This window comes from Sprattus sprattus (genome assembly GCF_963457725.1).
Source record: "Sprattus sprattus genome assembly, chromosome: 4".
Taxonomy (NCBI): Eukaryota; Metazoa; Chordata; class Actinopteri; order Clupeiformes; family Clupeidae; genus Sprattus; species Sprattus sprattus.
Genome location: NC_137923.1, coordinates 20589079 through 20614132, shown reverse-complemented (window position 1 = coordinate 20614132; position 25054 = coordinate 20589079). Strand labels below are relative to the sequence as shown.

At 41.3% G+C, this 25054-nt stretch overlaps 2 protein-coding genes across 2 annotated transcripts in view; one reads left to right on the top strand and one right to left on the bottom strand.

Annotated features, from left to right (window-relative positions):
* Positions 1 to 519: 519 nt before the first annotated feature.
* Positions 520 to 2150, top strand: ghsra (growth hormone secretagogue receptor a; the record flags this gene model as incomplete). The annotated part of the gene is made up of 2 exons (XM_080836677.1): positions 520 to 1279; positions 1846 to 2150. The coding sequence occupies 2 exons, from the start codon at positions 520 to 522 to the stop codon at positions 2148 to 2150; spliced, it is 1065 nt and encodes a 354-aa protein (XP_080692803.1).
* A 5456-nt stretch (positions 2151 to 7606) lies between these two features.
* fndc3ba (fibronectin type III domain containing 3Ba) overlaps positions 7607 to 25054 on the bottom strand; it is a 109172-nt gene continuing 91724 nt past the window's right edge. The window contains exons 20-26 of the mRNA XM_080837948.1: positions 24204 to 24317; positions 23102 to 23251; positions 20867 to 21150; positions 16934 to 17161; positions 14217 to 14383; positions 13874 to 14001; positions 7607 to 11559 (exon numbers count right to left, since the gene is read on the bottom strand). Of these exons, the coding sequence (XP_080694074.1) occupies positions 11248 to 11559; positions 13874 to 14001; positions 14217 to 14383; positions 16934 to 17161; positions 20867 to 21150; positions 23102 to 23251; positions 24204 to 24317 (1383 nt within the window). The 3' untranslated portion in view covers positions 7607 to 11247. The remainder of the gene's footprint in view (positions 11560 to 13873; positions 14002 to 14216; positions 14384 to 16933; positions 17162 to 20866; positions 21151 to 23101; positions 23252 to 24203; positions 24318 to 25054) is intronic.

Sequence of the window (25054 nt, the reverse complement as noted above, 5' to 3'; positions counted from 1 at the left end):
TCATGCTTGACCACATTGCTACCAAGGGAAAACAAAACTCCATAGTCACCATATGAGCTCACAACTACAACTTTGCAAGAGACACTACTACATTTAAATATACTAATGCAGAGTATCAACCACTTGGTACACCAACTTCATCCACTCCGGGTCCACACGTGACAACCTGAACCTCACCTCACCCTTACGCACCACCAATAATCTGATGAACTATCTAGACATACCACGATCGACCTGAAAGTGCCCTATAGCGTGGCAACCAGGCAAGGTTCACATCAGAAGACCTAAAGGGTATTTTTAGTCCACGCGTTTTAATGGCCTTTATTGGCAAGTTTGTCAGAAAGCTGCCACTCTGAAGAAGTGTGTGTGATATATGAGCAGGAAATATATGAGCAATATCAAAATATGTGTCAGTCGCGTAAGAGACTATTCGCTACCGTCTGCATGACTGTCATTCAGAAGTGCTCCGTGGAGCATCCAGAATCTGGCGCTCACAGTTGAAATCGATGTCTTATCGCCATGCACATCTGGTCAAATGGCTCAAATTGTTCATTGAACTGTAGCTGGGATCATAATACGACTTCCTGGACCGGCGAACATCCAGTAAACAATTTTCCTTTTCCAGTGTTGACCGGGATTTCTATCATATGCACCTTTTTATTTGTCGTCGGGGTTGCAGGGAATGTTATGACCATCTTGATGGTCGCCAAGTACAGGGACATGCGTACGACCACAAATCTTTATTTATCCAGCATGGCATTTTCGGATCTTCTTATATTCATTTGTATGCCTTTAGACTTATACAGAGTCTGGAGATATCGTCCCTGGTATTTCGGCGATCTCCTTTGCAAATTGTTTCAGTTTGTCAGCGAGGGTTGTACGTATTCGACCATCCTGAACATCACCGCTCTGAGCGTGGAGAGATACTTCGCGATTTGCTTTCCTTTCAGGGCAAAAGTTGTTGTCACCAAAGGGCGCGTGCGGGGAATTATCCTGATTCTTTGGGTGGTGTCATTGTTAAGTGCGGGACCAGTGTTTGTCTTAGTTGGTGTTGAACATGAAAACGGAACCAACGCATGGATTACAAGTGAATGCACTGCGACTAAGTACGCTATACGATCCGGACTTTTTAGCATAATGGTGTGGGTATCGAGCATTTTCTTCTTCTTGCCCGTGTTCTGTCTCACTATATTATACAGTCTTATTGGACGCAAGCTCTGGAGGAGACCAAACATATCTAGTAGAGACAAAAGCAACAAGCAGACTGTGAAGATGTTGGGTAAGTTTCTGCCCCATCTGTTCCTATATGCGCACATACCACACAATGTTATGCTAGGAGCCACAAAGAAACAGACTGTATTTCTGATAGAATTCTTTTTGCTTATGCCTATCAATTTAACACAACAGTGTACTGTGGCTAAACATAAGAAATCCAGACGTTATGCAAGTCTTGCACAGATATCTGTTGTCACAGATATAGTATCGTCCTTTACATTTATTAAATCATTTATTATTATTTAAGACATTAATTTGATGTGTGCGCAGATGTATCGGCTCTCATTTTGTAAATTTGGGGGGCACTTGACTAAAAGTAAAAGTTACTGGGTTGGAATGCAAGCTCTTTAACTAAGATATTGTGGTACACTGTAAAACAAAATCTCTCTAGGAATATATGTCAGTATGTGATTATATTATATGATTGGTTGCGCATAATTGAAATTGTTTCTCGACATCAGGCTGGAGTATCTTAGTAGCCGCTATCTATAATACTTGTCTTTTTTAACGCATGAATTTTAACTGTAATACCCAGGTGGTGACAATTAACTCAATGTTTTGTTTTTACAGTTGTGGTGGTGTTTGCATTTGTACTTTGCTGGCTACCTTTTCACGTGGTTCGTTACCTGATATCCAAATCGTCCGAGTCTGGGTCTCCGATGATGGCCGACATCACGCAGTATTGCAGCCTCATTTCCTTCGTACTCTTTTATCTGAGCGCTGCCATCAACCCCATTCTCTACAACATCATGTCAAAGAAGTACAGGGTAGCAGCATGCACTCTGTTCGGCGTTAAGAAAATCCCACCGCGAACAGCGTCCTCAGTCAAGGATGAAAGTTCACCAGGATTGACGGAATCAAGTGTCAGTTTGTGACTGCGACTACAACCTTGGCGTGATTCATTTTTGCACATTTATGTGGACATTATAATCCATGCTAAGAAAGTATGTTTTTTCTTAATTGGAAATGCTGGAGGAATAAGGTACCCATTTACAAACGTGACATCTGTCTACCTCACTGATTGTTTTTGAAAGTCCTGAAATACCATGACCACTATTCATTTTCTTATTCAACTGTAGTTCATTTAAATTAAATCAGTGAATTTAAATCGTTCTTCAGCAAGCGGGATGGGCAGAGTATTGTTAGTCCCTCTTTCATGGTGTCTGTCTCTCTCTCTCTCTCTTTCTCTCTCTGTTTGTGTGTTTGTTTGTGAGTATCAGTGTGTGCAGGTGTGAGCAAATGGTGTGTGTGTGTGTGTGTGTGTGTGTGTGTGTGTGTGTGTGTGTGTGTGTGTGCCAGTGCGATTGTGTGTGATAAAGAGAGAGATTCAACATTGCCTTAAATTATCTTTTTTTCTGGAGGATAAATTGAGCTCTGTAGATAGGCTACAGCACTGTGTTTTCCCCTTGCACAATGACTCAGAGGTGCAGAAAAACAGCATCTTACTCGGCTGTCTGTCCAAATTGCATCCTGCTCGGAAAACCATTTCTGCTTTCTCTGTGCAGCCACCTTAACCAGAAGCAGTATAATTAAACACATATTATGTGGCCAATGAATTCTAATGACTCAAACATAAATGCTTAACATAAGTGATAAAATAATCAGTTGCAAAGTCTTTGTACAGAAGGTACTGAACTGAGAACTGAGTCATGGTAGTAATAGTTGTGGCATCAAAATAAGATTATTAGAAAAATGATGACAAAGAAATGGTGACAGGTATGTTTAATCCCCTGCTTTTTATAAAGTGTTGCACATTGATGTTGACAAAATATGCCTGGCAAAATACAATTTGCAAATGTTCAAAATTATTGCTGTTCTTGCTATGTCATACCCAGGCACAAGCACACAGTTCAAGTGTGTGTGCGTGCATGTGTGTGTGTGTGTGTATTTACAGAGAATAGTTTGTCAGTCTCTCACGTGACAGAATGTACAAGCATCTACTGAATGTACAGTTATGTTTCAAACCCAATGACTGTATTTTGGTGAACAGCAGTAAGAAATAGTGTAACAAAACACAAAGCTGTCAATGATTGAGCATTTGTCTAGTTTCTGTAATTGTTGTATGTACGAACCTCTAATTATATGTAATAATATTGTGTGTATACAGTAAACATGTGCACAACTGACCCAGTGCCATCTGCAGTTATATTGCACAATCTCTATTGGTGATGGGACAGTGCATGTGACACTTGGATAATTTCTAAGAGTTGCTGCGAAGAATTCATTAAGGCACAACAAGGTCACCATTAATGTCTCAGAGAGCTTCTAGGAAACCATCTATAAATCAGGAAGCTGCTAGCAGGAGTCTGAAAATGACGCCCTAAATCAGCTCTCTCAGGCTTTGAGCCCAGATAGCCAGTTTCGGCATCTGCAGAAGAAACATGACCCTGTCTTTGAAAAGGCCAGACCTGGCAAATCCCCCTCAAGTCATCGTTAGTCTTTTCCCAAGGTTGTAAAATGTAACACCACCAGTTCTTTTTGACTTGAATAACAGCCACTGAATGAGAATAGAGACGTAAACACAATCAGCAAGATCAGTGATTTTACCAAGCTGCATAGAAAGGGGGTAGTTTGTACAGTTTGCACTGATTTACAGCACTCAAATTCAAACTAAAGGGAGATTAATAGCATTTTCATATCAAAAAGTCTATCAAAGAGACTGATAATGTTATTATAGGGTCTGTGAGTAATGACACTTGAACTTGAATAATGATACTGCTGTTACACTGCTGTACAAAGCGTATCATACATGGGTAAGTAAGTGAGTTGAAAAAGGATGCGTATCACTGTAGAAAACGGATTGCTTTTTATACAGGGCAAACTCAGATCTTCAAAACATCAGACAGAGTTATGACTTTTAAAAGACAGTCGACACATCCCAGTTGACATAAAGCAAAGCACAGACTTCTAGTAGCTGACCTCTTTTGCAGGATGCTGCTCACATCCAGCTTCACTGACTACACTCAAAGGTTTGTGCAGGTTCCAGGAAGAACAGATAGAGCAGGTAGGCTCAAACTGAGCTTATACTCTGCACGGTAACAACTTTACCAGAGGAAAGCTATTTCACATCTCATGATTACCACTGCAGTTCCCAGTGTCAGCTTTGATAAATGGTTCTTCTGTGTCAGCTCCGATAAAAACCTGTGAAGGGACCAGCAAGGGCATTTAGTTGCTTATGCTCGTACACCATGAATAATTTTTCTTAGACCCATAAAACTTGTTATTTCTTCCTTTTGTCCTTTTAAGGAAACAGATTTAGTTTGGCTTTTTTGGGCAGGACCCAACCCAACAATGTCTAATTCACCACAAAGTCACAGGCCATTCCACCTGGTTCTGCCTTGTAGAGTGGCCTGACCAGACTTAATGAATGAACGTGACATGTGGTCACAGCACTGAACCAAATAGAAGAAGCAGGTGATGGGCTGAACTCTAAACTGCAGATGCAGCTGATGGGCAGGTTAAGGCAGGCTTTGGTTCCAACCCCAGCTTAGTCAGTGCCGCTGTAACCATGCTTTTGGTGTGTACGGACCTCTCTTGCGTGCGGTGAGATACTGAGACAAGTCAGGGATAGCTGAGACAATCACAGAAAGTCTTTGGCAACCATGAAAACTCAAATGTTAAAACCATTCATTGAGGGGCCACTTTTGTGTGTTGACATAGGGCACCAATTGAACCAGGTCCCCAGTAGATGTTAATCTCCTATCTGAGTATGACAGAGAGAACTCCACATAAGAATGGTATGCAGCAGAGTGCGGTCCATCTGAAGGAACTGACTTTGGTGGTTAAATAATGTTAAAACACCAACATAAAACTAGTGACAGAAATTACTGTTTTATGTAACCTTGACCTTATCTGCTTTGGCAGACTTACAATGACCCATCAAATTAACTGATGAAACTATGTTTAACATCCCCCCTCAAACTTAATGAAGAGAGCATTTGGGGCCTGATTTACTAACAGGATTGCGCCCATTTCTGGCGTAAAATAGCGGTCGTAAACATAAAACGGTATTTACTAAGGGGGCGCATTTGAGAAGAGTCGCATATTAATGCTTTGAGGGTGTGTACCTGCCAACAGGTGGGATGGCACGGAGACGTGGGTGGTAACGTAGGCGTGAAGCGCTCTTTAATGGGAGGAGTGCGCCTAATGATGTATTGCGTGGTATTTACTAAACTGCCTGGCGAACGCACATCTCCGATTTGCGCGCTAATTCTCCGCCTCATAAAAGCACGTCTTAACCAGGAAGCGCATTTCCATTGAGTCTGAAAACGTTGATATGGCAGCAGTGATAAGAGCAAGGCGAAGAAAGAAGACAGAGACAGCGCACAGAAATCATTTTTTCAACTCGTATAACACATTTTCAGTTAAGCGAACCACAAACATTAGACGGTACAGGTTAACCAGCCACGCAATACTTCAATTACTGAACCAGATCAGAGACGACATCGACCCTCCAACCGGAGATCACATTCCATTCAATCAGTTGGTAAACTCTGGACAACATTGCAAATATAAGCATGGGATCATTTCAAACAGTTATAGCATCAGCAGTTGGTATATCTCAGCCTTCACTCAGCCAAATATTCACCCAGGTACTCGGCGCATTGCTACGGCGCACTGGTCAACATACATTTCCCCACTACGATAGCTGAAATTAAACTTTCCGAACGTAATTGGAGCCATTCATCGCACCCACATGCAAACAGTTCCATCTTCAATCCACGAACACAGAAAGCACACATATTCAATGAATGTCCAGGTCATATGTGATGCCAACATGACCATTACTTACGTGGTAGTGGTCTGTCCATGACAGTTTTATCTTCCGGAATAGTGCCATCTATCCATGATTGAGCAACCGTGATTTTGGAGAGGCCTGGCTACTTGGTAAATTAATTTTTTTCAGTGGGGATATATTGTAGTGAACCCATGTCCCTTGTAGAACGTATTAATCTCGCCATGTACACATCTATATTGTTATAAAAGACAGTTTATGCATTAATGCCACCAATAGCATATTATTTATAATCGTGTTCTTTTAAATATTGCTGTAGGTGATGGCGGGCAAAACAACAATATAACCCATTGAATCAGGTTCAGTGATTGAGCGAACGTGAACCAATATCTCTATATCCTCTTCGCTGAACCTTAGTTTTTTCTTCCTCGAATCTCCATGGTGGCAGTAACTTGCAGGCAATTTCTCCAGTCTTTTAACGGTGTGCTAAATAATGATTGCCCAGCGCTGATCTGGCTTGATAAATATCACGGAAAATGCGGGGAAACACCGTGCGTTAATGTGCGCCTTGCAAAGGCGCAGGTTAACCTTCGTTCGCAAATCAATGTTAGTAAATCAGGCCCTTTAAAGGGCGGAGGAAGCACACAGTGCCCAGCGCAGATGTGGTTTGATAAATACCACGGAAAATGCGCAAAAACACCATGCGTTAATGTGCGAACGCAGATTAAGCAGCGGTCGCATGCTAGTAAATCAGGCCCTTGGACTGCACAATTGTACCATAATTGCTACTTTAATACAGAAATCAGTGGCAAGTACTTTACTCATTGCTGTTTTGTGCCACTCTTCTGAAAGGAATATGACCTTGACGCCAGTCAGTAAAAGGACAGTGCATGCCATAGAGGTGTAAAACGGGATGACAAGGCAAAATAAATGGTTTGGAAAGAGTAAAGTTTGTAATTTCATAACTTTGATTTTACAATTATCATTGTCTTCAGCACTACAACATGCCTTTACTTCACACAATAGGTATGTAGCATGGCTGCTCATTTCATTAAGTCTTTAACCAATGGTTAAGGGAGGAACTTTATCACCCCAGTATTTTTTTCCAGTAAGTTGTATTTAACTACAACTAAACACAATCTAAATCCACCTATACCATATGGACCCCTCTGTAGAACGTGGCCATAAAACTAAGATCAAATATTAGGCGGGTGGATATCTGTAATTTACTCCCAAACCAAAACACTTACATTTTGTAGTGGTACATGACTCTGTATGCAGATGAGGGTAAACTCAAAGGGCACACAAACAGATGGCATGGAGAGAGCATAGCACTCTAACTGCAAGCACATTTCACCAGGAGTATATGCATTCTACAGCCATTAGTGAGATAACCTACCAGTGTGCTCTTCTAAGGTTCAGGCCTCAGCTCTGTAAAGCGCCTTGGGCAATTTGTATTGTTTTGTTGCTATATAAATTAAATTGAATTCCTTATCAAACTGAAGCGAACAGATTGATAACATTAGCCATAAACAACATGGCTCCCAGTATACAAAGCTACACATGAGTGAAACAACACAGACACGCTTCTTCCAAATCAGAAAAAAAATTAAAACATTTATTGGGCATAAATATATTACATATAAGCTACAGATACAGAGTCTTACATACATTGGGTAGTATTTGCAAAAATCTATACATTAAAATTGATATGGCAGTTTTTTTTTAATAATGCATATGGAATTGTCTAACATTTACAATACAAGAAGAAATGTATGATTCTTAGAAATTGTAGACCATAAAAGCTTGGAATGTTTCTAATTTTTTTCAAACTGTGAGGTATAAAATACATTTTTACGTTTTTGGAAAATATTTTAATACATTTACTCTATACATTTACCAGGGACCACTTTGAGGAATTTGGAGAAACTATGATTTAAAAAAAAAAAAAGAATCAATATTTTTGCATTCAAACAAAATTGAACAATGGTATAAAAATAGCAACAAAATTGTTGGGTAAAAAAATGATAGTTCTCTGAAAACCATTTGCTTAAAATTCTAAGCACTTTGTTAATCATAACACATGATTTGACGAAAACCTTATAGATAGACTGAGATGAATGCAAACAATAATTATGGTATTAGGTTTAGAGATATTTTAGACATTACGGATGTATCTGACCTTTATTTGTTATGGCCAGCTTATTCATGCTTTTTAAAATGTGTTGCAGCAACTTGATTTCATGAGGGAAAGCAACACAGAAATTTGATCATGATAAACTTTATGAAGACTAATATTTTGCTTTTTTTTTAAAAGTGCTTAATTTCTGTTAGTTGACATATAATATCTCTATAATATAACTATATATCATTCCTTAGCAAAATACTGGATAAGTTCCCTACTGAGCTATGATGTATGGAAAAAAAGTACTTGCTCAAAATACAGTTTGATTGTTTCTCTGACCTTTCAGCGTGAAATTGTACAGAAAACCTCACCTCAAAAAGGGGTTACACAAATAAATGGCACAATTTTCTCTACAAAAAGAAAAAAAGGTGTAATCACAGATCAAGTTTTTCCTCTTTCAAGATAATAATGCTCTATAGTCACAAAGGATTTGTCAGGTAACCCTTTAAATAAACAGCAAAACAAAGAATAAAGGTAAGATGGACAGGCCTCAGCTTTGGCAAACAGTATATCATAAGCTTCATAACACTATTAAGCAATAACAAAATGTAGCGAATTATATTCCTTTACAGAACACCATAACCTGGTTAAACATTTGCTACAAACTCTCTATGCAAATACAACAGGCTGATAGTACAGCACTTCTCTGAAAGGGGATGAATAGGCATTTGGTTATATGTAAATGTAAATGTTATCAGCATGTTGCTTGCTACATGTACCAAATTACTGAAAGAAACATCATCAAAGGATTATTATTATTAGGAATGCTGGCCTTAATCATGAATCTAAAACAAAACGAACAGAAATAACATGCTACAAGAGAAAAAAAATTAGTACATAACTACATTTGTCTCTTAAATTTAAAAAAAAATAAATAAATGAAGATTGCACTGTAATTGGCATTTAAAGTACTGAATGCAATATATAGTATAAATAAAACTAAAAGAATTATACCTTAGATTCCCATTTACTTTGGCAAAGGTATCTTGAGCTAGTAAACGATTCTGCTTAAGGACACAAAGGAGCAAGGCACAGCTTAGGCAAGAAGAAACGTAGAAAGAAGAGGGCATATTGGGAAAACTGAGAATGATGGCCATGATGGCAGAGTAGAACAAAAAGAAAAACAAACAAAAACACAATAGTGTTTGCAGCACCCTCCTGGTAACAAAGGATGTATTTCTTCACCTCTTGAAAGTCCATGTCCCTGAGGTACGATACATGCTATCAGTCAGGAATGAGGGAGAGGCTTACTGACCATTACTAGCCCTGCACCCCGACAATTTACCCTTCTTTTTTCCCCTTGCTAGAAAGACATCTGCAGGTATCGGAGGATATCTTTGGATCTGTTGAATCTGATGTTTTTTGTACCTTGGCTAATGAAGCTCATTGCATTGCCCTGCCCCCCCCCCCCCCCAATAGTGTTTGGCATGTATGTTAAGGTTCTTGGTTGGGGTTTGAAGATTAAGGAGGGTTCGACTGCTGCAATGTGTCATGAAAGCATCTTTGAGATACTGAAACAACAGTGGTACAGAGAGAGGGGGGGGGGAGGGAGAGAGAGAGGAACAGAGAAATAAAACACTGCAAAATGGGAAAAAAGGGAAAGAAAGGGGTCTCACAATGACAGATCATGATTCACAGAGCAGCCAGCAGCGATACGAGTAATGATTTCACAGCAATACACTGGCATTTGCTTTGATTTGATTTGTTGTGGCACTAGTCATTCAACAGTCGTCATGGTCCCTGGGTCTGTAGTGAGAGTGCTGAGCTCTATCTCCAGAGGAAGATTAGCAACTGGAGCAGTGGAACCTCTGGGCCCTGGCAGATTCGGTCCGATAAGCAAAATGAAACGAGAAGGTTTGGTACTGGTGTGACAGTAGCAGAGTCACCAACTGCCAGTCAAATTTTGGGCAGAGCCTGACAAAGCTCCAGAACTCCCCATTCACAAGTCAGGCTTCTGTGGTGGGGTGGCAGTATTTGAATGGCTTGCCTATGGTACAGCCACCTCCCAGGCATCACCCGCACCACTACTGACCACAGATTCAAAAACAAAAAAAACTAAAAAAAAGCACCAAAGTATGTGAGCCGACGCATGAGACGCCTACTTCAAACCCAATATTTCTCATAATAAATTGTGTTTAAAGATTTATATATATAGATATATATTAAATATTATAAGATAACAGGTTACATTTTCCTTTGAGATATACATATTCATATATATATTCATATATATATTTATATATATAAACACATGATAGCAGCATTACGATAACCACACACAGATTTGCATCTTTGCTTTGGCAGCTCCAATGCAGGAGCTCCAGACTAGCCTTCTGACTGAAATGAGACTCATGGGGAGGATTCAACCAATCAATTCAGCTGCTACATGTTCTAGAGGCCAAACTGCCTGGTTGGAGCCATCCATTAGTGTTGGTTTCCTTTTGAACACTGTGATTTCTCTTGTTAAAAAACCAAACCCAAAACATTATAACAGTACAAAGAACAGCTTTTAAAGATCAACGACAAAATCAAACTACGATCAATGTTTCATGTTAAAGCTGTGACGCCTACCCTTGAATATGGCTGTAACAAGGCAGATAATGTCTGCAGCAAACTAGGTGAGAAAAACACATAAAGGCCATAAAGGTTTAGAGAACATTACATTTCCTAGTTGCACACCATGGATTTCAAAAAGAACATGCAAATCATTTGGATAAAAGACTATTTTTAAGGCTTGATATATCAGAGTTTATGTTCTCAATCATAATGAGGTGGCAGATGTAACAGGCTTTGGTGGCTGTGGCAGATCCAGAGAAGAGATGCGAGAGCAAACAAGTGAGGACAGAGAAGAGTCATGGAGAAGAAGAAGAAGAGGATGCGCAGGTCAGAAAGAGTAACAAGCCTGAATACATTACTTGGACTACACCAGTAGCGTCAGACATATTCCCCAAGTGTTTGATGATTTCTTCTTATATCTCTCTGAAGAACTACTTTCTGAAATGTTTGTGTGTTTTTTCTTTTCTCCTTTGTGCTTTCCCTCTCTGTTGCTCTATCACTTCATGAAGAAGTATTGGAGGATGAAGGCGATGAGGATGGAGAAGGCGGCGAAGGCGCAAACGATAACAGCTGCAAAGCGCTCGTCCGTAGAGACGATGCCATTGGGGGCGATCACTACTGCTGATGCAGCGGCATCCCCAGGCTGGGTCGGCTCAGGACGCCGTGGTGTGAAGAGTGAGGGTGGGCTGAGGGGGCCGCAGAGCTCCTGGGAGCTGTCCTGGCAGCGGCGGCACACACACACGCGGAAGCGGTACTCTGTGTTACACTGCAGGAGCATCTGGTGGGATGCCTCCTCGCCCTTGTACACCTACAGGAGTGTTGGGGAAAGGGGGGGGTTGGGAGATATGAGTAAAGGGACTGGTTTGTCGCAAGAATTTTTCACCAGCCTTGGCTTGGGGAAAACCTTCTTGTCTTTTACTGTAATGAAAGCTGAAAGAACAATGGCAGCTATTAGGAGGATTCTTGGTGAGATACAGGGGAGGAATTCGGGACTACAAGAGCTAAAGGGGAGATACACAGATGCATGTAATGCATCTAATCCATGTTGCGTGCCTGTAAGGGTATACCTGATCATGTGTGTGTGTCTGTGTGTGTGTGTGTGTGTGTGTGTGTGTGTGTGTGTGTGTGTGTGTGTTGCATGTAACGAAACTGTGTGTATGTACTTATTGTATGTATACTATAACATCAAATATTATATATTTAAGCAATATAGTACAATTGCGAGTGGGGTAGGTAAGGGATATTCCCACGGGTGGTGTTCGGCCGTAGCCACCGAGGCCGCAGGCTGAGTGGCGTAGGCAACAACACCTGTGGGAATATTTCTTACCTACCCCACTTGCACGAGTACTATATTGCTTTTATAAAACAATTTTATAGTCAACCAAATAACATTTAAACACAAAGTTATTGATTAAAAAAATGTTTATTTCGCCATTGTTTTTCCGCAGCAAAAAATAGTTCCATTGTCAACGTGTTGGTTTGGAATAATAAGAACTTTGAATTAACGGTTATCGCTTAATTGTATCAACGCGCTATAGAATGCTTCATCGCGGAGTGATTTATTACTAGATGTGAAAAGTCCGAGTTGGGATGTCCCGGGATATTCCAACTCATTGAACGTCTCTCGTCCAATCAGAAACAGCTAAATAACTCGATAGAAATCAATTGTTTTATAACATGAATTATGAATTCTCTGTAAGTAGAAAAATGGTTTTGTTTAGTCTATAGTGGTACTGGCCCCTAAAAATAATGATTACATGAGTCAGTTCGAGAATATAAATGTACCTCAAATTTTTACCAGATTGAAAGAGGGTCTCTCATATTTTAGTTCCAATGCAAGTTCCTTAAAAATAATATAAAGTATCTTCCTTTTCAGATTGTTCACATGCACAGGCAGTCATAGTAATTCTGCAGAGGAGGCTTTTAGAATTAGAGTGAATAAGACAAAGGCGTAATTTTTACAATTGCAGTCAGAGGACTTTTTCATTCTTCCTGTCCTCATACTTCCATAGCACCACACATAATTGTGTTGCTATGCCATTTCATTTGTGAGAATAACTAGCCGGACCAAGAACCTAAACTGAGTCTGAGTGCTGCTTACTACTGAAATGGGCGTAGATCAGCAGGGGGCTGTTTTGGGAAGAAACAATATTTAGCTGGTGCCTGTGCACAGAGTCTGAGGACACTAACATACTCATTTTAAGGGTATACAAGGGTCAGACTCTCATGTTAGCAACAATCCAAACAAAAACTCATTTCCCCAGTGTTTCTAAAGCTGCCCTGTTTACACCTGAGTAGCAGGAACACAAGATTCAACGATTCTAACTAACTGTTACTTAAAATCTCAGTGCAAACAGCATAGGTACCAAAACAACCCTTGGGATCTTTTTTGCAAAGAGGGGAGTTTATAAAGGGCATTGTGGGCATGTGGAAGACCAAGCCCTATTCTTTTGATCTACAAGCATTAAAACGGCTATCTTCACTGTGCTTTATGGTTTATTAGATGCCAGACCTCCAAGCTTTTTATAGCCTCCAAATGTCTCCCCAAATCCCAAGTGCAAATGACACAGTAAAAGTGCGCATTAGTGTCACTTGCCCCCCACAGACCGACTGCAATCAGTGACTATTTCTCTCTTCAGCAGCGCCAGTGCAGCATCAAAGCCAATGAGGCATGATTGGGCATGGGAAGACTGATGAGAGTGAATTCTCCTTCTGCCACAGCCATCGTCATGTGGGCATATAGTAGTGAATACTAACTACTGAACGAAGCTGTGATGCATTGCCTGTCTCTTGGGAGAGCCATTCCCTTAGAGATCGCAGCTGCCACTCTGGTGACGAGTTTTATGGATGGGCCCTGTTTTCTTGATAACTGGCAAACTGAGACACTTCCTAATGGACCGACTGGTGAGACAACATCAGTGACGGCAGAAAGCTAGCCCGGTTTGCAAAACACAGCGTGACAGTACAATGCAGAAGCTGAACAGTGCAGATGCTAACCACTGCCGAGTTTTGTTAATTTTCAAATAGTGTTAAGTTTGTTTCTGAACTGTTTATCAAGTTAATAAAACAGGTAAGAACAAGTAGAACATGGCAATGTCCAGCCGGTCTGTGGACACACTCACCTGTTTGTACTCAAGCTCTCTCCCGATGAGCACCTGTAAGGTGTAGCTGATAGGGTCTCCCCTCATGGGGGACACACCCTCCCAGCTCACCTCACACATGTTACCCTCCAGTTGGCACACCTTGGGAGCTGGGGGAGGAAAAAATACAAGGAGGCCATAGACCAATCAAAGAAATGTCAAAGAAATACACAATGAGCAAGTGCTTTCTGTAAAGAACACATAATGGGCATCGATTTCTCTTTATTTCTCTTAACGGGTTCCTTAGTGAACAAATATGCAGCTAGCATCCACAACATATGGACAAACAAAACATGAAAAAACATCAAGGAACAACTGAATGTACCTTTAAGTGTGGGGGGCACACACTTGGTAGTGGTGAAGCTGTAGGTGTCAGAGTGTGGGCCCTCCCCTGCCTCGCTAACTGCCTGGATCCTAAAGCAGTAGGAGCTGGACTCGGCCAGCCGCTGCATCTTGTACGTGTGGCTGGGGCCGCGGTAGATGGTGAGGAACCTGGGCAAGGCAGAGGGTGGAGGGAAATCAGCGTTGAGGGAGACATGTGAGGTTTGAACTGAGATAAGTTTGCAGTCATCACTCAAGATGTGTAACAGCAAAACACCTCACAATATGAATTAAAACATTAAAAATACTTACTCAGGCAAGTTTCTACTTATATTATACTGTATATGTTTACTATTTATATTCTCATTTGGCTGTCTACTTTTCATGGATGAATAACTACAAACTTTAGCATAGTATAGTATAGCATAGTATACTGTTAGATTGCTGAGACCATCTTAAGTTTTTGCTTCTACATGTGTGTGTGTGTGTGTGTATGTGTGTGTGTGTGTGTGTGCGTGCGTGTGTGTGTGTGTGTGTGTGTGTGTGTGTGTGTGTGTGCGTGTGCGTGTGTGTGTGTGTGCGTGTGTCTGTGTGTGTGTTTGTGCACCTTTATGCATGTGCACTAATTTATGACAGCCCATTTGTTATGAGTAATGATCCTTGTCTGGACGGGCAAAGGCGGTGTGGCAGCCTCGTGCCATCTCCATTACTACCATGCACCGCAGCTGGGTATCCCTGGTAACTACCGCTACACTGCCAGATATAAAATAAACACAGAGGCAAATAAACCTGCACAAATAAAAACGAGGGACAGCTGTCTTTTAATGGTGCATTTAATAGGAACCCTGCAGGGTCTTCATTAAGGTAATAGTTTGATGAGAGACATTTGGCTTGATAAAATGGATGCACAGACCTGACTCATAAGCGAGGGGAACTGAGGAATTCTGAGTATTTTGAGTATTAGAACAGAGACAATGAGGACCGAGGATGAGGAATTAATGCCATCCTTAAACCCACGTGGTTCTCAGAATGGTGACATGTTATCTAACAAAAAGCATAGCTTTAGCCTATCCAGGCAACAGAAAGACAAATAAGGTATAAAATCCGTGTTGACATTTCAACATAGAGAGGTGGCAGATATTAAAAAACAAACAGGCAAGAGAGGAGGAAAGAGAAAGGTAGGTAGACAGAGAAAGAAAAGTCTTAAATTTGTATAAAATGTATGAAACCTGTCAAATACGTATGGAGTCATTTCGACTATGGTCAGAGACATAAACTATGGAGTTTGATGAAGAGTGCACTTCTAAAGAGATGGCAGCTTTCTATTCATGGGATCTTTCATGTGAAAAAGACATAATTGATTCATTGGCCACTTTAAGGTTTTTCACTTTTGGTCTTTAGTGTCTGTGCTGGCTGTCCAGGTCAATTTAACTGAGATTAACTTGCTTTATGGGACCAAAGGCTGCAGTCAGGAAGAGAGCTCTACCCGTTCTTTTTAGTCAATTCCTGGGATAAAACAATAATAAAATACAGACTTCTCGGCAGACCTACACATATAACCTTTTTATTAAATTATCAGAAGTTACCTACAAATAAGGAGGATAATTTAGAAATGGGAGTTAACTGGAGTCCCTGTAGATTTATTATTATATTTTGTGTATTTTCAGCTGTTAGGCAGCTTCATTGTGAAGCATGGATAAATTGTAGTTTTGAGAGGACATAGCACATTGCGCCAGGTCCAAGTTTCAAAGCTCAGTTACCCCCAGTGTCTTGCACTTCGTGCATATAAACTTGTTTTTATGGGAGAGGCGAGTATAAAAGATGTCAGCTCTTGGAACTCAATGACCACAATTTGCATCACAAGTGTATAACTTAACATTTTTCTTTCTGCTATAAAGTTATACATACATCACAAGGACTACCAGTAACCGGTCCAGTGATTCACTTTGGAAAACATACATGTTCAGCATTTGCCCAAATAGACTTGATAATCTTGATGTTGTACATCACTTTTATGCACAATTATTTTTGTGAACACATGCTGAAGTAAGTATCAGTAATACAGTGGAAAATTAGGCTCTGGTTATCAGCGTTTATGGACTACTCCAAGCATTAAAGAAATGCTTTGATAATAAATTCCTTTACAGTGATTCCAACTGGCAGAGACTTATTCAAGGAGGACAATGGCAATCATAGAAGAGTACAGCCTATTTTGATAAAGTTGGATGCTATTCAAATACAACAAAACTTTTAAATCAACTTTAGAAAAGTATTTGGCTAAACTCGACTCATAAGGTGAAAGGCAAAGTCACTCACTTTTGCCCCCTGTGCCTGACACAGGCTGAGAAGGCAGAGGGCATTGTGGGAAAATAAAAGGTGCCCACACCACTTTTGCTCTGGTGGTGATTCTGACTTAATTAGCTCTCCATCTGTCTGATGCCAAAGGCACTCAGCATGTCTGCCAGAATGCCACCACTGCCAGCAAAAACAATCTCACCTCTTTATTAAATCACAGTGGTTGCAAGTGATTGGAAAAGGCTGTTTTAACAAATAGCTTTTTTTTTAGTTAGTAAACCGTTTGTAAAAAAAAAAAAAAAACTGTAAGTAAAACTGTGAAACGAATCAATGCAGTAAATACAAGTATGTGCATGTATGTGTATGTGTATGTGTGGCGTATGTGTGTGTGTGTGTGTGTGTGTTTGTGGACCTTCTGAGTCTCACCTGCCGGCCTTGTCCTCCATCTGTAGGTTGTAGATGAGCTCCACGCTAAGGAGGGCCTTGCTGCTGCTGATGCTGCTGCTGCTGTCACCCCAGCGCAGCTTGAGGCTCTGCGGCCCGGGGGCAACGCACTCCAGCCTGGGGGGCGCGGGGGGCAGGGGCCGGGTGCAGGCCACCAGAGGGGCACTCAGAGGGCCATCACCCACCTCGTTCAGAGCCTGGATCTGGATGCTGTCGAGGAATACACAGAGATGAGCTCTTTGCAGGGATGGTGGACTGACACTGAGATTCAAAGCCAGCTACTTACTAAAGCATGATCCTAAATTCCTGTGCCCGTGCACCATGTCTGAAAGCCTCAGAGGGGCTTCTGCCAAAATTCAACCAGGGTTTTTTTAACAGGTGAAGAGAGGTGAAAAGGTGAAGATTGTTTATAATGATTCACGGAATTGTAGTTCAGAAAATGAAATGTACTGCAGCACTGTCAATCAAGACAAAAAGATATAAATCACTTCAACCTAACATATCTTTTTTTTTAAACTAGCAATAGTTCAAATATAATGGATCTGTGCTTTTAAAATTCTTTACTTTTATCATGGACAGAGATTAAAACATGACACAATAGCTTCAACTGCACTAACAGTGTCTAATGCAGACTAAAGAGATACATTGTTCTATATAATTGTTCCTCAGGATATTCAAATCACACGGACCCTCTCAGGTGTATTAGTCTCGGCCAGCCAAAGACAAAGACATCTAACCTTGAGGAATGACTCATAAGATTAAGTGATGTGCTTAATATGACAGTAATCCCCTTCCCCAGATAAATAAGTGTCATTTTGTGTCAGCTTTTCAGAACAGATTATTACTGTGCATGTTGGAGGGTGTGTGTGTGTGTGTATGAGAGAGAGAGAGAGAAGAAAAAGAGTGTGTGTGAGAGAGACAGACAGAGAGATGTGATTGTGCATTGCAGGGGAGTTGATACCCATAGTTTGAACAGAATTACGTTGACCCACAGGAGGTGAAATTTCAGAAAGCTTGTTAGAGAAACGAAAAAAATAATCATATTGCCCTTAGAGTAAGAGCTAGACAAAAGAACCATCCTCAGAATATCCTTGGTGCATTTTATAGTGTGTCCTCTGTAAAACTACATGGTATATTGATTTAAGTATAGGCCAATCACTGCAAAACAAATCAATTAAAGATCTGGAAATAGCAGTGGATAAATAACGGAAGATCAACACACAGCAATTATGTGTTCACGTCATTTTTTGCAGGAAACAAGTAAACACAACATAAGTCTGGAAACACTGGCTGGGTTGATACTTAGTTAGATATGTATTTGATAGCTCACGTATATAAAAAAAAAATAAGAGAGAAAAACACACAAAAAAAACACTTACGTTTTATAAACTACAATACAGCTTTTATTAAAATATTGGAAGAATGTCCATAATGTGAATAGATGCATCTAAACCTCATTGACCCAATGTTCGCTCTCTTATTTTTAGACAACAGACAGTGCTTAATCACTCATCCACACCTACAAATATAATAGCATAGACAATAACAACTGTTCATAAACCAACTATTGCTAAAAGTAGTCATATCTGTATGTGAAAAAAACCACGTAGCTCACATACTCCACTCACCGAGCGACAGCATTTGTATTCACATCCAACATCAACATGATGTGAGGGATTGTGTACATGCCTTTCTTTTATTTGAGTGACTTGATTGCTTGTGTGTGTGTGTGTGTGTGTGATTGTGTGTGTGTGTGTGTGTGTGTGTGTGTGTGTGTGTGTGTGTGTGTGTGTGTGTGTGTGTGTGTGTGTGTATGCCTTAGATAGAGACTGCACACACTGTATGCAGAGGACAAACCATAACATTGTGACTCACCAAATAGGTTAAAAACAGCAGCCCACCTCAGCAAATGAACCCTTGCATACATAAATAACACATGCTCTCTGCACCCCAGAACATCAGACACCCTCACCACAAATCCCTCAGTAATAACACTCACACAAAAACACACACACAAAAACACACAGACAATCAGAATTGGAACATTCGCAATTCAACAACAAAATTGATGAGGGTGAAGTCTGAATTATTGAAGTGCCAAACTATGTGTGCTGAGCTGAAACCAGAAATAGCCTCTTTACGGACCTACAGTGTCAGAATGAGACTGTGGGCATCATTCAAAGGCAACAACAACAACAAAAATGCTTTCCTGTCTGACATTTGCACGGCACAACAACACAGGAGTTAACCTTTCTACAGATTGCATTAGGCTACGAGGCTGCAATGATGGGGGGAGATTATCCATTGCTCAACATTTTAGTTAGCAAAAGGGCTAATGTATGCCAATTTGGCCAAAATGTAAAGCCACGGTCTACAATAAGGAGAGCCAGCATGCCAGTGAGATGTAAGAAGTTGGTTGAACATTTCTGCTCATGTTGGGTCAGACTTCAGAATTCATTGTTCCCATCATCGAAAAGTAGGCAACCTTAACGAATGGAATTCTACTATGTGAGAATGACTGCCACATCCGTTTATCTGCCTATTACAATAACCCATTACCTGGTGAAACTTATTTTCATTTTACATTTCACACTGCACATTTTATTGTGGAGTCTTGAATATAAATCAGTAGGACTTACTTTAGCTCCTCTCTGTCAGAGAGTGCTACAGATAATTGGCTACAAGCAATACAATTGGCAACTGACTGCAGAGACACAGCCTAAGAGTATGAAATGTATCAAGTAGTCCAGGTGTGCATCTTACGATTAAAATTAACATAACGTATTTGTCAGTGTTATAATGCCTTTGCAGAGATGAAGAATGTAAAGGTATAAAGGGAAATAAATGAACTGTGTGAGGACTGTTAGAGTTAGATTAGATCCTATTGTGAGGTGTGCATTTCAGACTTGATGTCAATCCCTCCTCTGGACAGACTGATCTTACTTCATAGAATCTGAAACGAATCAATGCAGTAAATACAAGTATGTGCATGTATGTGTATGTGTATGTGTGGCGTATGTGTGTGTGTGTGTGTGTGTGTGTGTGTGTGTGTGTGTGTGTGTGTGTGTGTGTGTGTGTGTGTGTGTGTGTGTGTTTGTGGACCTTCTGAGTCTCATCTGGTCCTAGATTCACATTCTATAGTTCTGCATACATTCTTAAAATACTAAAATACTAGGTTATATTAAAGTAACACTATGCAAAAATGACCCACTCTCTGAGGTATGGTTTTATAGGCAACTAGTTTTGGTACCATCCTCAAATTCATTTTGATAGCATATGGTCATCTGAATGACAGATAAACACCTGTGTCTTTCCCACTAGCCATCCAGGATAAGAACTATGCAGTTATACTGCCAAAAGACACCATTTAGTGTTTTGGCAAGATTATATTAGTGTCAACTGGGCTGTAGGTGGTGTATGCAAAGGTGTGCTGCTTTTATACCTATTCTCTCATAGAAAATGTCTTTCCCATTTATTTCACATAGTTTTCAGTTTCTCCCCACTATAGTTTAATGATCAGATAAGTTAGACCCAGCATGAGAGAAACATGAAAAATCCATTGCTTATTCATTCACTGCTCCAACTGTTAAAATGAAGACAACAGCTCTCCCAGTGCGCCAAAAAGCCTCTCTGTCCCTGGATGGCAAACCCCCTGCTGTCTTAATCTGGAACAAAATCAGGCACCACGTAGAAAATGTCTGCCAAATTATGCCACAAGAAAGTTTGACAATGGCAATGACAGTGGACTCATGCAGAGCTGAAAATCAATGGCAGAAAATAAGGACACTCAAGAAAACAACACATGCACACACACACACACACACACACACACACACACACACAACACACACACCTTTACACACAAAGATAGAAACCACGGGGGGGGGGAGAGAGAGAGAGAGAGATAGTCCTCACCTGTACTCTGTGTCGGGCTGCAGATGCTGGATGAGATGGCAGTTGGTGGTGCCGTCCAGGCTGATTCTGCTCTCCCCCAGGTGCAGCTCATAGCTGCTGATCTCAGCCCCGTTGCAGAAGGGCTCGTCCCAGCGCAGGGCTAAGCAGGTGGAGGGGGAGTAGTCCCCGCAGCCTGTGGGGTCCTGCTCCAGCACACACAGCCCCGACACCACCTCCGGAGCGCTGGCTGGCGTGTGGCAGCTCACCGCCTCGCTGTAGGGACCCGCACCAGCCTGGTTGGCCGCCTGGAAGACACGAACATGACGGGTAGTTACCTAGAGTTGAGTTACCAACACATTCATATTTGAGAGCAAACTGTGAACCGTGAAGTGCGAAAGCCTCAATGAGTTCAGGATCGCGGGCTTGATGGAACAGGACATATGATAGAGATAGAGGATAGAGGCTTTTAGTGTTACATGCAGGGTGCACTAGTACTTGGTGGAACTGATGCACGCAGTGCAGGGAATACAGAGATGCTCTCACAGTGGTCTGGGCCCCCATCTCTGAATTAGCCTTTAGGCTTTACTAAGCAGGACTCTGTAGTTCTAATTGGTTTGCTTAGGTTCATTCACAGGCTGTGCTAAGAACCAGGGCGGAGGAGCACTTGTTGATCTTGTTTGAACACAATGACAGTTTGAGTCCTCTGAACAGTATTCAACCATTTAGCCTGGGCAAGAGCAGGTCATGCTGATATGAAACATACAACAGCACTCAAATCCGTCCTTCTGGATGTGCTTGTAGTTCAGTTTGAGGCTTTGGTCGAGTCTATTCCTTTAGTTATTGTGGTTTACTCTTTTTCTGCATTGTTTAGTTAAGTGATCTATTTTATGGTTGTATTTATAAACTCTAACTTGCTTGTCTTTCATTCATTTCATTTTCATGTTTTATTGTTTTTTACTCCCTTTCTCATATCACTTTTAATTTTGCTCTTCTATTCAATTTCTAGTATTTTTTTTATTATGATTTAGCTTTTATTTGTTCTATTTCTTTTATTCAGTTTTACTTGTTTCATTTCCTTTTCTCTCTTTTTCTCTCTTATTTCCGTTTATCTCTTTTATCAAAACATTTTATCATTGCCTTAATCTTGACTGTGAACTCCTGTTGTTTTTAAATGTGCTATGCAAATAAAGTCGACTTCCCCTCTCAAAACACAACCTTCAGATCAACAGATATTTGTGGAGTCTGCATAATACAATTGTTTTTCCTCAGTGATTTAAAAAAGTTGTATTCCATAACAACCACAATATCATAAATATACAAGTAAATTATTATCGACATCATTATCATTAGCAACCATTTATGAAGCATAGTCTCTCTCCCTCCCCTCCCCTTCCCCCCCCCCCCAATTTCTCTCTCTCTCTCTCTCTCTCTCTCTCTCTCTCTCTCTGTGTGTGTGTGTGTGTTCAGTCTAAAATGCTAAAAGGAAGCCTGTTTTAACCTAGGGTCAGACCAATACTGCATCACGGCCGAAGCAGCTCCCCGTCCTGGTTGTAATGTACCACTGATTTGATTTGTGGCTGTGAAGGCTGCGGACCATCATCCAGAGGGCGGCGTCCAGTCTGACCCACGCCGATCAGACTGACAATCAATGTCACTGCCATAAATAATATGGGCAGTAGGTCCCTTTCAGTGACTCTGTTTAATTACCTGTCAAACGCTGCACTGATGCACAGTGGGAGTAAACAGCTGGCTTTCAGCAAACAGCTATTCTAACATCTGTCGAGTTGGGCTCACATCCTTAGCACCTTGGGGAGCAGACTGCATAGGTTTGTTGGCAATGGAGTAAAGGCCAGTTTAATTCCTGCTCTCTGAGACAAAGCTTTTCAGCAGTCTGATAGTTCAGGATGTGACGCATACTTCTATTAGCTCCTGTGAACAATCACACGTTTAACACCTTTCATGCAGGGTTTACATTCCCTTGGTATCTCTGTGTTCCAGTGGGAGGTGACTGATCTGACTAATATTGCTGGTCCTCACCGTGTTGTTACTGCCAAATATCTCTGAACGTCTCGCCAGTGCACCAACACAGATCTTTGTTAAAGGGGTGTCTCCTACTCGTAAGTTTATAAAAGACTGGCAATGGCAATAGGAAGAAGTTCCTAATTATCGAGCTAGCACTGGTAAGTCGTTGGTATGAGTGGTGGCATTGGGGCTGTTGGTGTTGTGCTGTAGCCCGTTGTGGTTTTGATCCAGTACCTGCAGCCTGCAGCAGTAATGCGTGGCGGGGGCCAGGTCAGAGATCTCACACTGAGTGTCACTGCCGCAGTAAATCAGCTCCATGGGCTCCTCGTCATGGCCCCACTCCAAGCGGTACTCTGCGATATCTGCGCCCGAGGTCTCTGGACTCTGGAGGACAGTGAGGGATGCAAACATACAAACATACAGACACACAGACACATAGACACACAGACACACAGACACACAGACACACAGACACACAGACACAGAGACAGAGACAGAGACAGAGACAGAGACAGAGACAGAGACACAGACACAGACACAGACACAGACACAGACACAGACACAGACACAGACACAGACACAGACACAGAAGGAGGACTGTGAGAAGGGCAGTAGTAGAGTGTTATCACAGCTACTCTCCACTAAACCTTTGGTCTGTATTTACAAAATGCTGATTCCCTTATCATCTACATATGCAAAGTTTGCTAAAACATTTCAAGTAAGTTTACTTGGACTAGAGGGTTGATGGGTACACCCTACTTAGAGCATAAGAGGAATCCCTACAGAACTTTTATTTTATCAATTTAATACCCTTTTGAACAATTGAATAGCCTTATGAACAATTTAAAAGCCTCAGGCATCCTTTTGTTTTTGTGTTTCTTTGATTTCTGTGGATGACACTTTGTATTGTCTATTGTAATACATCCTGTCCTGTGTTCAGTTCTGATGTGAAAAAGACCATCATGGAAATTACTACGGCTTTATTATGTATGTATGTTAATGCAGGGTGCTTTTTTCAGTAGTCAAGTAGCACTCCCTATTAGCACTACAATAATGGAGAAAACAAATTAATTCACACATTCATTCCTTCATTCACCGTCTTTTTCAAATCCTTGTGAACATCTTTTTCTTTGATGACACAATTTGCTTCCTCCATTATTTTTGTGCTAATAGGGAGAGCTACTTGGCTAGTGAAAAAACAGCAACACGCAACTGAGCTGTATGCCAAAGCACAGCAAGGCAAGGCATCCTCCAAGGCAACACATTATTCAGTTTGTTTGAGTATGAACTAGTCACGGGCTGTATTTATATTTGTCCAGAATTTGGCCAGACGTACCTCCCAACTCACAAGGACACAAGTGCTGGATGTTAGAGTGAGAGACGGGGCCCCACACTGGCCTGGGGGCCCAGCGGCGGTCGTCACCTCCATGGCTTCAGAGAAAGGTCCGTACTGTTGGCAAGGGGGGGAGGAGAGGAGAGGAGAGGAGAGGAATATTACATCTTTCAGCATGCATTGTGGATCAAACTTGTTGTGAGTCGCCTCAGCCCCTGACCCACAGAGCAAGGCTTTACAATCTCTTGATGCAGAGGAGGAGTATACAACCAACCCTAACAGCTTGAATACAGATAGGTGACAAATGCCAATGCATTTCTCCTTACTGGTTTAGGTCCCAGCGCTGAACATAAACACAGCTGTGATGGAGAGGCCCGGGCTGCTCTGAATGCATGGGCGGAGTTTGGGCCAGGACCAGAGCCTAATGTATCTAAATGTGTCTCATCTGGCGTTGTGTTAACAGCTCTGGTGAGCCCGAGAAGCTGCGCTCATCTGAACAGCTGTGAAAAGAGCCTCTAGCACTGATGTACTGGCTTTGTGCTCTTAAATAAAAAAATGACCAATGGTCAGTTTTAAGCTATTTTGCAGTGCTGATTAACAACACCAAGAACTGCTGCTGAACTCTGTGCAGGTATTTCCTGAGCAACAAGTGTAGCAGTGGCTTTGTTCTCCGTGCAGATCTAGAGTCATGAGTAGCGCTGAGCGGGTATTGTTCAGATCTACACAGAGAACAAAGCCACTGCTACAGTTCTTACATTTTTGCTCAGGAAATACCTGGAGGGTGGAGGGAAGAGGGTAAAGGTTGAGGGTAGAGGGAAGAGGGTAGTGTGCAGAAGGTAGTGTGTAGAGGGTAG